At 52.9% G+C, this 14,033-nt stretch overlaps 1 protein-coding gene and 1 long non-coding RNA gene across 5 annotated transcripts in view; one reads left to right on the top strand and one right to left on the bottom strand.

Annotated features, from left to right (window-relative positions):
* The window catches only part of SEZ6 (seizure related 6 homolog), a 46,513-nt gene extending 45,369 nt beyond the window's left edge, over window positions 1-1,144 (bottom strand). For all 4 annotated transcript variants that reach the window (XM_045487879.1, XM_045487880.1, XM_045487881.1 and 1 more), the window contains exon 1: window positions 906-1,144. In XM_045487879.1, the coding sequence (XP_045343835.1) occupies window positions 906-960 (55 nt within the window). In that variant the 5' untranslated portion in view covers window positions 961-1,144. The remainder of the gene's footprint in view (window positions 1-905) is intronic.
* A 7,656-nt stretch (window positions 1,145-8,800) lies between these two features.
* LOC123603237 lies at window positions 8,801-12,091 on the top strand. The gene is made up of 2 exons (XR_006714802.1): window positions 8,801-9,553; window positions 11,892-12,091. It is a non-coding gene; the product is annotated as an uncharacterized LOC123603237 (long non-coding RNA).
* The last annotated feature ends 1,942 nt before the right edge of the window (window positions 12,092-14,033 follow it).

The raw sequence follows: 14,033 nt of genomic DNA, 5'->3' as shown, positions 1-14,033 counted from the left end.
TGCTCACTCCACGGCCAACCTTCCCACCCGGGACCAATGAAGTTGGGGACCGGACTACGAGCGGAGGACCGGGGGCAGCAGGGTGGGGTGCCGGTCCTCCCGCGACGAGTCTGCGGCCATGGGGTGGGCGGGGGCTAAGCAGGACCGCAGGCCTGGGAGGAAGACCTCTGGGAGTGTGCAAGGGGGAGAGTGCAAGAAAGGACTTCGAGGAGGGCAGAGTCTCTAGCCCGGGACCTCAGCTGCTGCAGCCCAGGTCAGAGCGAGTAGCCGAATATGGGGCCCCGGGCCCCCCGAGTTTCTCCCTGGAATTGTACTCTAGATTCCGACTCCAGCGCGGCAGCGCCAAGGTGGAGGGAGGTGAACGACGTCCCAACCCGGGGTCCGGCCGCCATCCGGCTCCGTCCCTCCGCAGTGAGGACGTAAGGTGCCCCGGAACGGGCAGCAAAGTCGAGCGAAGTTTGGCGGGCAGCAGGGGAGGCGGGACCGCGGGCGGCCGGCAGGACCAGCGGGACTCACCGCCCCTTGCCCTCTCCCCCTTCCTGCACGCGCCCCGGCGCTGCTAGACGCCTGGAGAGCGGCGAGGTAGCGCGCGGGTGAGCGCGTGAGTGTGTGCGGGGAGGGGGTGGCGTGATGAATTGCAGCAGAGAAATCCCATTAGATCCGGGGAGATGATTAAAGGCGAGGTCTTGGCCGGGCGCGAATGGCGGGAGCCGCGGCAGCTTCCCGCCGGTGGAGCCCGTGCCCCGCCCGGCTCGGCCGGCGCGGGGGCCAGCGCAGCCGGCGGAGCGCGGTGCTTGCGCCGGGCAGCCAGATGCGCGGAGCTGGGCGGCGGTACGGTCCTCTCTTCCCACCCTCGGGAACCCGCCCCCGCCCCTGTCCTGCCACCGGACGCCGGGGTCCCTTACCGTGAGCCAGGAGCGCCAGCAGCGAGGGAAGGAGCAGCAGGGCTACCGAGGGCATGGTGCTGGTTACGGCCGCGCCCCGGGTCGGAGCTACGGTGGGGAAGCTGGGGGCTCGGCGGGGCGTAGGCGCGGGGGACAGAGCGGGGTCTTGCCGGGTAGAAGGAGCGGGGCCGCCGCCGCCGCCGCCGCCAGCGCCTGACAGAATCAGCACCACGGCCAGCGCCTGGCGTCGGCGCCGGGGATCGCCGCGCGGGGCTGGGGGCGGGGGCGCGGGAGGAGCGGTTTACCGTAAAGTCTCAAGCAAAGGCGCAGAGGACCCGGCGGCGGGAGCACAGGCTCCCGCGCCGCCGCCAGCTCTGGGGAAGAACTACCCTGCTAATGTGGGCACACGGCCCCCTCCCTTCCGCGCTGCCCACGCCCAGACAAGCCTGCCACCCTCTCCCCTATTAGCAGCCTGCCAAGGAGGTGGGGTTCCCACCTGATTCTCTATGAGAGAGCAACCCCCTCTCCACCTCACTCCACCCCATCCTGGTACCTGAGGGCGCCAAGGGTGACCTAAGAAGACATCCTCGAGTGAGGCAGCTGGTGAGACCCGTGTGCCCTTGTAGCAGCTCCGTCTTGGGCTGATAATGAAGATGGCTTTTGAGCGTACAAAGGACAATAAATTATTACTTTGCGCTCAATAAATGCCAGGGCTCCAGGCAGCTGCATCAGCAGCAAACTGTGCTCACAGAAAAGCTTAATTATCCTGATATTATAGTTAAAAGCCAGTGGTACTCGCGTCCTGGGAAGACATTTTTCACTTGGCAGGAGGCAACTTGGGCCAACCTGTGGGCAGCTGAAGGTAGTATCCTGGGTCCCCTTGCAGCCCGGGGTCTCCAGGACCCTGCCTTGGCCACTTCCCACCTACCCCACCATCCACAGGACCAGAGAAATCAAAGTGATGGCCAGTGAGCAGACCCTTCCTGCCTGTCCCCACCCAGGTTCCTGGAACTGGTGGAGAAAATAGGACAGGCATAGGGGGTGGGGGCGTTTCCATAGGGCTATTTTAGACAGAGACTTGAAGGAGGCTCAGGGGAGTAGCCAGGAAGGTTGTACCATTCAAGGACATGGAAAAATAAACTTCCATGGCTCTGCTTGGGCTGAGGAGCTCCAATGAGTCATAGGGCAGCAAAAAGGGCAGTCATAGCTGTGTCATCCCTAAGACTGATGTTTAGACCTAGGGGTTTCTGGCTCCACGGATAGCTTCACTTGAAGAGCCTCAATGGACACAATGGGACATGACCCAGTGACTGATGATATTCCTTGTAGAGGAAGAGGGGGGCTGAACTCCCTGTGACCCCCAGGGAGAAGGAGAGCTTTTGGATTAGTTCTCTTCACATGAACTTGGATTTTCCCCAAAGCTTTCACCAGTGCCCTTCCTGACTTTGTCCTAGAAGCAGGCAGCAAGCCTTCTACCGTTAGTCTCATTCCTCAGAGAGTCTTTTGATCCTTACTACCTCCATAGTCTTCCAGCTCAGCTCATCAGATTCTCTCCAGATCCTCTTCCTGTGGGCTCTGGGGAGTTGCCTTGAGCCATCGTAAAGAATCCCAGGCAGCAGGCAGACGGTGTGTGGAATTATCTGAGGGAGTCACTGGGAGAGGACTGTTGGATCGTCCTTTCGAAAAGCTGAGAAAAAAGAGGGCAGTAGCAGAAGATTGGCAGGAGGGAGGAGTTGACAAAAGGATCAGAGGTAAGTAGAGGAAGCCAGGAAAGGGGAGAGAGAAGGGGTTGTCAGCAGAGGAGGGAGGTGGAAGGTTCTGTGGCCACAGGAAGTTTGGGGATATACTGGCAAATGGCATGAGAGCCCTCCTTTTCTCTTTAAAGGCATTCCTGGCCTCCTCCTTGATTTCTGGGCCTCTCTGGACTTAGCAGCTTGGGAAAAGGAGGGTGAATCCCAGGGATGAACCTTGTATGACAGATGATTCATGGGGTTTTGGAAACTGGTGGTAGGCTTACCTCCTGGCAGCTGGGCTGGGCACTACTCAGAAGAAGGAGGGTAAGTGGAGCCACCCAAGAACTTGCTGTGTCTCCTTCCCTATTTCCTAAACTAAGGTAGGCATTCAGGAGGGGGTCCAATGAACACTACAAGTCCCAGAATGCAGCACTCTGCCCTGAGCTCAGAGGATGGGTATGTACTGCATGATGGGAAGAATAATGCTCCAGGGTTGTCTCTCCCTCCTAAAGATGGTCAACGTGGCCTCTGTGCAATGGGTTCCCAGTTAGGTTGAGGTGGACGCTGGGCCAGACTGGGAAGCAGTGGAGTTTTTATCGAGCATCCTGTCTATGTCCTCCAAGGGACTCATTTTGCCCAGAGCTCAGCATCACCCACAAATTGAGGACCATAAGATGCCCTAAGGGATATTCTGCAGCTCTATGCTGCAGGCTTATAGTGTACTTAAGTCATACACACGTTTGAAAGTGGCAGCCTGGAGACTTGCAGGGCTCCCTTCACTTGTCTCATTTCTCTCACTCTCTGTGCCCTCCACTTAGCCCTTTGCACTCAGATGACCCTAGTCTATGTAATCGCTTAATTGTCTGTTTTCCCCATTAGTTGTCAGCTCTCTGAAGGCACAGAACATATCTGTCTCCTCCATTCTCAACCAAGCTCAGCTCCTAGAACACAGTAGTTGCTTAATAGATGTTTGTGAATAAATGATGCTGCAGGGGTGGGGGTGGGGGAGGAGAGTGTCTAAAGGCCAAGGCAGGTCATTGGTGCCAAATGAGCTGTGAGATGGTGAAGAAGGGGACAAGTGCTCCTTTTGGGGGAGGGGAGGTCATGGCAAGCTTCAGGCAGTGGGCAGGTGGACTGAAAACAAGTCTTTTTAAAAAAATTTTTGATGTTTATTTATTATTATTATTTTTTAATATGAGATTTCGAATTGGTTTTCATACAACACCCAGTGCTCATCCCAAGTGCCCTCCTCAATGCCCATCACCCACTTTCCCCTCCCTCCCACCCCCATCAACCCTCAGTTTATTCTCAGTTTTTAAGAGTCTCTTATGGTTTGCCTCCCTCCCTCTCTTTTTTCCCCCTCCCCCTCTCCCATGGTCTTCTGCTCAGGATCCACATAAGAATGAAAACATATGGTATTTGTCTTTCTCTGCTTCACTTACTTCACTTAGCATAACACTCTCCAGTTCCATCCACATTGCTACAAAAGGCCATATTTCAGGGGCGCCTGGGTGGCTCAGTCGGTTAAGCGTCCGACTTCAGCTCAGGTCACGATCTCACGGTCCGTGAGTTTGAGCCCCGCGTCAGGCTCTGGGCTGATGGCTCAGAGCCTGGAGCCTGCTTCCGATTCTGTGTCTCCCTCTCTCTCTGCCCCTCCCCCGTTCATGCTCTGTCTCTGTCTCAAAAATAAATAAACATTAAAAAACATTTTTTTTAAATAAAAAAAAAGGCCATATTTCATTCTTTCTCATTGCCAAGTAGTATTCCATTGTGTATATAAACCAAATTTCTTTATCCATTCATCGGTTGATGGTGAAAACAAGTCTTAAATAAGTTTTAGGTTTCAGTCAGTGGAGAGGAAGAGGGAGGACAGCCAAAGTTGAGGGAGTGGCTTAGGTAGAGGCAGTGTGGTAGAAAATGCAAGGTAGTTGGGGGTCAGTGAGAAGACTGGTTCTGGGGGAGCAGTAAGTCCTTGCGGAGATGTGAGAGGAAGAGTGGGAGCAGGCCTGAGGCCAGGCTTTGTGGTCACCTGAGCTGCAGGACATCTTTCGTGGCTATACTGAAGGGTTTACCCCATCGCAAAGACATCTGCACCTGAACAAGGGAGTCTAGAATTATTAAGGTGGGTTTTCAAACACTATAGCAAGTGGTAGTAACTGAGAGGGGCTCACTGCTGATTCAGAAGGCTGGAGGGTGGGGTCTGAGTTACAATGGCTATGTTAGGACTGCGGACCAGAGAGAAGGAAGAGGGGCTCTCTAATCCCAAGGACCTTTGCAGCCTCTGCCCAGACAGTGCCAGACATCCAGCCCACATCCCTGGAGAAGCCAGCTTCACTTCCCCACTTCCACACAGCCCATCAATTTGCAGGATCACAGGCACACTGGTGACTTATTCTGAAGTCTCTCCCTTCAGATGGATGACACTTGCTTTCTGAGTGAGAGGAGAAGAAAATTAGTCTCCTCCAAGATAGCTTTCAAGGCAGAGGAACGTCTTCTGTGGAGCCAAGGGGGTTTGGGGGCTTCAGAGAAACAGGGGCAAGAGGCTGCAGAGATTCCCAGGGGCACAGATCTGCCTGCTCGCCTGCACCCACTCCTCGGAGGGGGCTCCCAGACCTGGCAGGATCTTGAACATTGTGGGATACCATGCTCTGGCCAGGCTTCAAGGAGTATCCAAAGTCAATTCTTTGAATTTAGGGGTAGAAGGAGAATCCTACCCTGGTAAATGGGGAGTCCTGGTTCCTGGGCATTTCCTCCCACTCCAGGAGCAGGACCACACCAACTGGTAGCAAGAGCCCAGGGTGGATGGAGACAGCAGCATAAAGTGGTTTGATGCGAGCTGCTTTCCATCTCTAAACCAAGGCCTCCAGCCTGCCCACCCCCAGCCAAGGCCTTTGATCCTCCACAGCTCCATAAATGTTTAATGCCACTGGCTGGGCAGAAATGAGGCAGGTGCTGGGACAGAGAGACTGGGAATAGGACTTAAAATCCACAATGTTGGCTAGGTTATTTTCACGGAGGAGCCCTGCGATGGGTGGGAGGGAGCCCTCCCCCTCTGTGTGACAGGAGAAGTCCCAAGGTTCAAGTTTGTGGCACTAATAAAGGAAACTCTTTGAAAACCCACCAAGGGGCTGAAAATAAAATGAATAATCAATTGCAAAAGCCCAATCCCGAGTTTGACTGAAGGAGAAAGATGGAAAGTTAAATGACAATCAAATGCAAATACAGCTCAACAAACACCAGCAATTACCAGGCGCAGGAACCACATGGTGCTTGCAGGCAGCAGGGGTTGGCAATTTGGAAGCCTGGGCCTGTGCAGAGGTGATGGGCGTGGGGCCATTTTAATGGACAATTAAATAGATGCAAAAACCCCCTGCATCTATTTTGCATATACTGCTAATGAGTGGGGATCCAGAATCCTGGCATCCAGAGGGAGGTTATGCCAAGTTCCGGAGCTGCCTCTGCACCATTTCAGAACAGAAGAGGCCCGGAGTGCTTGGGAGGTGAGACCAGGGTAGGCACAAGGATCAGAGGACCTTGAGAGGGTCACTCAAGTCTCACTGGAAACTCCACACCAGCTGCTGCTGACCGTATGAGGGTTGAAGTTGAAGGGAGCCCGTGGGGTCTTGCAGGAAAGGGCTCAAGGTGTTGGCCCTCCAACAGCCCAAAGGCCCGGTGAGAGCAGCCTTCTCCTCTAGATTTGCATAATGTTTTGCATCTCATTTGAATGCTATTAATTTGGTGTCAGGCGAGGTTGGCACGGTGTAGAAAAGAGAACATCTGGCCTTCTCCCTCCCCTCTGTACCCTGAGGCTCACCCTGAGCCTAGCCCTCCCTAACTTGGGGAGAATGAGGCCTCCACTTGCACCACCCACCGCAACGTTCCTTGGCACTTTGGAGAGTCCCTTGGTGAAGCCAGCTCCCAAAGGCCAAGGCTGCCTGGGCAGTGTGGCCACCTGCAGAGTTATACTGAAGGAAGAAGAAAGGGTCCCTCGAGGTCACTCTCACCAGACCCAGAGTTACCAGGGGAGGGTGCTGGCAGTCTTCTCCCCGAGCAATCAAGATGGTTTGGCTTGGAAAGGGTCCAAAGATAATAACTCGGAGAGGGAGGGAACAAAGACAGGTGATAATCCCAGAGAAATATAGAGGGCTCTAGAAATAAAATTCCCTGAACTCAATATTTCTAGTGCTTGAACTTACATAAAATACATCTGTCCAGAGACATTGGGTTAATGGTGGTGTGGCTCTGGGACTGGGGGCCTGGTACCAGGATGACGGCCATGTGATGAGGGAGTGGGTCACCAGTAAGGCGAGCCCCTGAGAAAGGGGGAGAAAGCCTTTTGTGTATCCTGAGGCTGCCCCTGGCAGCTGGGCCTCAGAAAGCTACAGAGAGCTGGAGGATGGGGGTGGGAAGAGCAAAGCTTCCCAGGCGTCCCCAAAGGGGTCTTGGTTCTTTCCTATATGGAACCAGTTAGGATGCCCAAGTGACTTCTTGCCTGGGTGGTCTACCCTGGAACCTTGGTCAGTAGATGTAAGAGTATTTATGCATAGGACAAGCAAAGAGGAGGTGCCACTGACCAGAAAGTGGTCCTCCTTCTGTCAGGGAGAGCCCCTCTCCCCTACGGAACCCTGGCCAACTCCATCCACTTCTGAGAACTAGGGCAGGATGAGGGTGGGGGAAACATGAACAAGTATCCCAACCAGACTGACCTCACACCCCTGTCCCAAACAGCACTCACTCTGGGTCAAGCCATGGCTGGGGGCAAAAGAATACTCCATGTCCTTTTCATGACTGAGACGAGACTGGGGGGTTGCTTTGAATAATGTGAGATGATAATTGAGTTTTCCCCTTTGAGCAAACCCAGGCATGAAGCTTTGGAATTAGATTGCCCACGTAGGGGCACCTGGCTGGCTCGGGTGGTAGGGCATGGGACTCTTGATCTCGGAGTTATAAGCTCAAGCCCCACGTGGAGTGTAGAGATGACTGAAAAATAAAATCTTAAAAATAAATAAAGAAGGACTGTCACATGCATTTAAAGCAGATTCATAAAACATTAGTATATTCTCAGTTGGCCCCTGAATCCGATGGGCTATTCCTGACCTCTAAGAATAAGAATACTAGCACCATTTATTATTTGCTATCACTGGGCATGGAGTTGGGGTAGGTCCTATGAGGTAGGTACGTTATTGTCCCCATTGTACAGATGAGGACACTGAGGCCCTAAGAGGCCGAGTGATTTGCAGGTAGTTCATGGTGAAACCAAGATATACTAACAAGGCAGAGCAGAAAGGCACAGGTGCTGGTGGGCCTTTGCAGAGGCAGGTGTGGGAGGGACCTCAGGCTCCCTGAATCTGTGGGCTCTGCCCTGGGTTCACCTGCAGGGGGCCTGTACCTAGATTCTCTCCCCTGATGCAGTCCGGAGAGAATAGGCTGCTTGGAATAGGCGAGGGCAGGGCTGGTCACTTATTAACTTATTCATTAGACAAATATTTATTAAGTATCCACCGTCCTAAGTGCTGGGGACACAAAGGTGAGTGAAAACAGTCACTGGCCCTGCGGGCTCGGAGCCCACAGTCTAGAATGAGAGACCTTACGCAGAACCACCTGACTAAATATAAACTGTGACATATCAGGTGCTCAGGGGAGGTTCACGGGGCTATGGAGGCCTACACTGGGGGTTGACCCGGTCAGGGAAGACCACCTTGAGGAGGTGGTGATTGAGTGGAAAGCCACAGCATGAGTGGGTGTTACTTGAAGAGGCAAAGGAAGTACATTCCATGCAGAGGGAACAGCATGTGCAAAGTCCTGGAGTTGGCAGGACTAAGAGATGATTACTGTGGCTGGATCACAGAGAAGTATGTGGTGGGATGCAGCTAGAGAAGGAGGCACGGGTGTAGGGCTCCAAGGCTCCAAAGCTCAGGGCTCCCAACCTGCCCGTGTGTCCATCCATTCATCTGTCTGTGTATTCCCTCATCCTACCCAGCCACCTACCCAATTTGTTCATCACCTGCTCACTCATTGTTTACTGAATGAGGGAACATTTTTTTGTGCCAGGACCTGAGGGGAATATGGACAGGCAGAGCTCTCAAGGAGCTCCCAGACCAGGGAGGGGAGATAGAGTCTCAACTCACTGTCCTGCGGCGTGTTTATCTCTATGAGGTGCTTAATCAGGATAATAAAGGCCCTAGAGGCTGTCTCCCATGGTTCAAGCCTCCTAAGGCAAGGCAACATCATCTCCTCCATGGGGATCTTGCAGCTACATGGCTTCTCCTGACATCTAATCTCATTCCTTTCTGCTACAAAAGTAGCCCACTTCTTACCACCCCAAGGTAGGGAGTATTTCTGTTGTTTGTGTTCATTGACTCTTCTTTTGGGTCTCACAGGCCTCTTAGGCTCAGGAGAACACAGAGAAATGTGGTCAGGTCTCCCCCAGATATCAGAATCTACCTCCAGACACTTCTTTTTCTGGGCATGAAAATAGGACAGAAACCCCAAATGTCCCTCAATTCTAGCTGTGCATTTCTACCCTCCACTCCTCCTTGAACTACTTGTCCTCTGCTTGTGACATCACAATGGTCTCTATGGCAACTGACTGTGAGGTCACCAATCCTTAAAGCAACAGAATCTGTGGGGCCAGACAATGGCCTGGAGGAGAGAGGGTGAATACAATGGGGGTCCAAGAGGGAACCCATCTCCTACTGGGCAAGGGCCACCCAAGACCTATGGGAGGGAGGAGGATTCCTCTTTGAGCCCCTTTGCAGAGAGGGGTAAAAACAGTTTCTTGGTCTTGTCTCTACACGGACACTGAGCCCCTCCAAAATTGCCCATGAAGGGAGAACTTCATATAGTCTGACTCAGACGGGCTACGGAGATTGATGGGGTTGCTGAAGAGCGTCTTGGGATCACTGACTTGGCTCTTTGGACCGCTGGGAAGTGCAGGTAGGAGAGGTTCTGGTCTCAGCCCCACTGGTTCGGAGGGTCTGAACAACACCTGGCATGTGTTTGAGCCTTGGCTTCCCCATCGGAAAGAGTGGAGGTACTAAGGAGCCTTGTTTCTTGACTTATAGGATAAGCAACAGATTGGCTTAACGCTATTGGGCCTGTCTTCCGTGAGCGAGTGGGGGGATGTTGCTGTGAGTGGGGAAGGGTGGAGGTAGGCACATGCGGGTGTTTTGGGGTAAGCTGGGATGGCTGCTGGTTACTCTGAAGCCATGTTAGTGGTCCGCAAGAGCAACACCCACTGGAAAGGGAGACACTGCTCATCAGGAGGCTGAGGGGTGTAAATGCTCAGGCTTGGAAGTCAGGTCCGTGTTCAAAGTGATCCCAGACTTATGCTTGTCTTGGGCAAATTTCTGAGCCTCTCTGGGCCTCCGCTTCCTTATTTATTAAAGGAAAACCATGCCACTTGCCTTTCGGAAAATTATTCCGTAAGATATCCTGTAGGAAATCTTGGCATAGAGCAGGCACTCAATAAATGGTTGTTTTATTCATTTTTCTATCCCCTTAGCCTAGGGTTTTTGCACATTATATGTGCTTCGTTAATGCTTGGGACTATAAGCACAGAGTGAAGAGTAGAGGACAGTGCTTAGAGCGGGGGAGGTCAGTGGGCCTGGGTTCAAATCCTGGTCCTTACAGCCTGGCACATGTTAAGTGTGCAGTGGATGGTGGCAACGGGGCTCAGTCTTGAGTGGGGCTGTTTCTGCACCTGCCGCACATGTTAAGTGTGCAGTGGATGGTGGCAACGGGGCTCAGTCTTGAGTGGGGCTGTTTCTGCACCTGCCACACGTGTTAAGTGTGCAGTGGATGGTGGCAACGGGGCTCAGTCTTGAGTGGGGCTGTTTCTGCACCTGCCACACGGCTTCTGTCCACCGTCAGCTTTAAGGAAGTGAGAGTTAATCCGTGGCGTGTCCAGAACTGGAGGGTGGGTGAGCCTTAAGACAGGGGCATGAGAATGGCAGCCTCCCCGGGAGAGGTCACCGCTGTCTGGATTCCTTCAATGTGGATACTCGGCTCATGCCAGCCATAGGCGCTGGGGCCCCAGCTGGACTGGTGGTCTTTGAAGTCAGGGCCAGGCAGAGTCTCACTCATCTGTGAAGCCCAGGCCAAGGCTTGGCACATGGCAGAGGTCCTGGTAGCAGCAGTTAAGGTCAATGGAGTTAGGTGATGTCTTTTTTTTTTTTTTTTTTTTCAACGTTTATTTATTTTTGGGACAGAGAGAAACAGAGCATGAACGGGGGAGGGGCAGAGAGAGAGGGAGACACAGAATCGGAAACAGGCTCCAGGCTCTGAGCCATCAGCCCAGAGCCCGACGCGGGGCTCGAACTCACGGACCGCGAGATCGTGACCTGGCTGAAGTCGGACGCTTAACCGACTGCGCCACCCAGGCGCCCCAAGGTGATGTCTTAATAACCACATACTGGCTAACATGTTCTAGGTACTCCCCAAGCCAGGCTCTGTGCTAAGCTCTTTGCATGTTGTTGAGCCCCACAGCAACCTCTGAGATAGGCGTTATTATCCATATTTGTTTAAAACGAGGAAAGAGGGGTGCTTGGGTGGCTCCGTCGGTTAAGCGTCCGATTCTTGGTTTTGGCCCAGGTCATGATCTCACAGTGCGTGAGTTCGAGCCCCGCATCAAGCTCTGTGCTGACGGCATGGAGCCTGCTTGGGATTCTCTCTCTCCCTTTCTCTCTGCCCCTCCCATCCCCCTCAAAACTAAATAAACATTAAAAAAAAAAATGAGGAGAGACAGAGAGGCTAAGTAACACAGCCCAAGCCCACACAGCTAATAAGCAATGATGGGACTGGGATTTGAACTCAGGCTACCTGTCTCTTAACCCCCATGGTAACCCAAGCCTCATGGGTCCTGTCCATCCATTTTGCCACATCTGCCACCGCGAATTTCCTCCCCCACTGTCTTCTCCCGGCTGAGCCTCGATCCAGTGCAGCCCAGAGAATGCAAATTCTCCCCCCACCAGCCTCAGCCACCTGCCTCCCCCTCTACTGAAATAAAGCCGTGGCTGCCACGGCCGCCGCCACAGCCGAAGCCACCACCGGATCCCTTGCTCATTTCAAGTCCTCCTAAAGCTTGTTGAGTTCTTAACTTATTAAAGATAAGCACATGGAAATAGGGAGCAAATCTCTTTATTTATGACATAATCTCCAGCCCAGAAAAGCGGCAGGAACAGTGTTGCCTATATTAGGGAACCAATAGGAAAAAAAATCAATTAGATCCGCCAGAGCGCTTCGCTATTAACTTTCTTCTGATGTTTCTCTTAAGGCTGGCCATGGGGGTCCCTGCCAGCCGCAAGCTGGAGGAGAGAGGAGAGCTTTGCAGGAACAGAGGAAGGGATGTCTCCGGGAAGACAGCAGACCGGGCTCCCAGACGGGCCTGGAAGTCTCTCCATCCTGGGTCTCCTTCACTGCTCTCCAAACCTCCGCCAGGAAGTCCTTATGGTGATTAAACCTCCACGCTCCTTGCTGCATGTCAGCTAATGGCAGCTTGTTATTCTTTGCTTCGTGCAGACCTGAACCCCAAGTCTGATCACATTTCCTCTAGATCCTTAGAGTGGAGGATCCTCTTGTTTCTGGAAGAATGCTTTTCTGGAGGGGCTCTGGTTGACTGATCTTTAATAGAGTTGTCTTCTGCTGGGTAACACTGCTTGGGACCTGCCGCCCCCCACGAGGCCTTCATGTTCATCCACCTGCCTCCGGGAGCAACTTCTAAGCTGTCTCCGAGACACAGGGCTCTCCCTTGTTCCTGAGAGCCTATAGCAAGGGGGACGTCCTGATTCCCATAGTAACCCAGGTTTCATGTCCTTAAAGGCAGGGGATAATGGCTTGTGCACTAGTTTTTCCTCAAGGCCAAGCAGGTAGCAGGCGCTCAATAAACATTCATTGAATCAATAATTATGATAATAGCAACTCCATCGATTGAATGCTTACTCCGTGCCAAGGCTGAGCAAGGCAGGTGGTTTTTTTTTTTTTACCTAAAGTAGGACCTTTCTGCTTCTCCCTGAACCAGAAGAGGCTTCCGGTGTTTTGTTTTGTCTTATTTTTTCAGCCAGAGGCAGAGGGAACAGAAGCTCTGAGAAGCAAATATTATAATCCCCATTTTATGGAGGAAACAGACACAGAAAGAAACAACTTGTCCTGGCTCATGAGTGAACGATAGGCTCTCTCCATCCACGTTTAGCCATTGGGAAGTCCTTCTTGACTTGTTTCAAGTCTTGTCTCAGTAGCCCCAGTTCCTTCTCGGTCTCATGGAAGCAGAGAATGGCCCCACCTCCCATGCGGATTTGCCTCAGTTTAGGACTGTCCACTAGCTCTTTGCATGGAGGAATGAATATTAAACACCAAGCCTCACAGAGGCCAGCCCTGCGGGGCAGGCAATGAACCAACCCTCCTCATGCCTGTTCATTATTATAATTAATATTGAGCCGCGCTTGGTGGTGACCTCGCCCTCACCAGGTATTTGGGCTATTTTAGAAGCTTATTCAGATCAATGACAGACAGCTCCAAATAGATAAACTCACTGCCATCCAGACGAATCAATTGTAACACTGCCGTCACAACAAGCCCAAGAAATCAATCTGATTTCAGGCGACATGGTAACTCAGCACTGGGCAAGCTGGTTTTAATTTCCGTGTGGCTGAGACCCAGCTTCCTCTGCGCACTGGAACACCCCACCCTCCCAGCTGGTGTTGCAGGTACACAGGTGCCCCGGCGGGCCCTCAGAGGACCCAGGCCAGGGAGGCAGTCACAGGGAGGCCAGGACGCTTAGGCGGCCGTGTGACCTTGAGGAAGGCTCTTGAACCCCCAGACCCAAGAGGAGCTGACTCAGACCCGCTGCTGGGATCCTTGTTTTGCTGGCTTCAGCTCCGATTTTTTCCGCTGCCCTCTGCAAAAACCAAACCTGGAGGCCTTTCTGGGCTGCCTCCCAAATCGGGGAGCTGTAGAGGTGGTCTGCCTACCTCAGGCAGCAGGACAACGGCCCTTCTTGATCCTGGAGATGGAATCTGTTCTAGCAGCGCAGCAAGAAAGCTCCCCAGAACAGATACAGCCATTTACCGGGTGCTTACTTTATGTCCAGGCACTATGCTAAGTATTTTACACGCCATCTTAACCCTCACAACGGCCCCAAGAGATGGGGAGCCATTCTCCACATTTTGTAGGAGAGGAAACCAAAGCTCAGAGAGTTAAGCAACTTGTCCGGAGTCACACAGCTTATAAGTGATGGAGTCTAGATTTGAACCCAGATCTGTTAGACTCCCTTCCTCACGCCTTAGCCACCAACACGGTCTTAAAGCTGACGCCAGAGATGCCCTCATTCTCCCCCTCCCTGGATCCTGTCAGGTGAAGTGAAGCCATTGCCTCTTCCTCCAGGCTGCCGGGGAAGGGAGACTGTCTCAGGAATTCTCAC

The sequence above is a fragment of the Leopardus geoffroyi genome, chromosome E1, assembly GCF_018350155.1.
Source record: "Leopardus geoffroyi isolate Oge1 chromosome E1, O.geoffroyi_Oge1_pat1.0, whole genome shotgun sequence".
In the NCBI taxonomy this organism is placed as follows: Eukaryota; Metazoa; Chordata; class Mammalia; order Carnivora; family Felidae; genus Leopardus; species Leopardus geoffroyi.
This window is presented reverse-complemented; position numbering and strand designations above follow the sequence as displayed.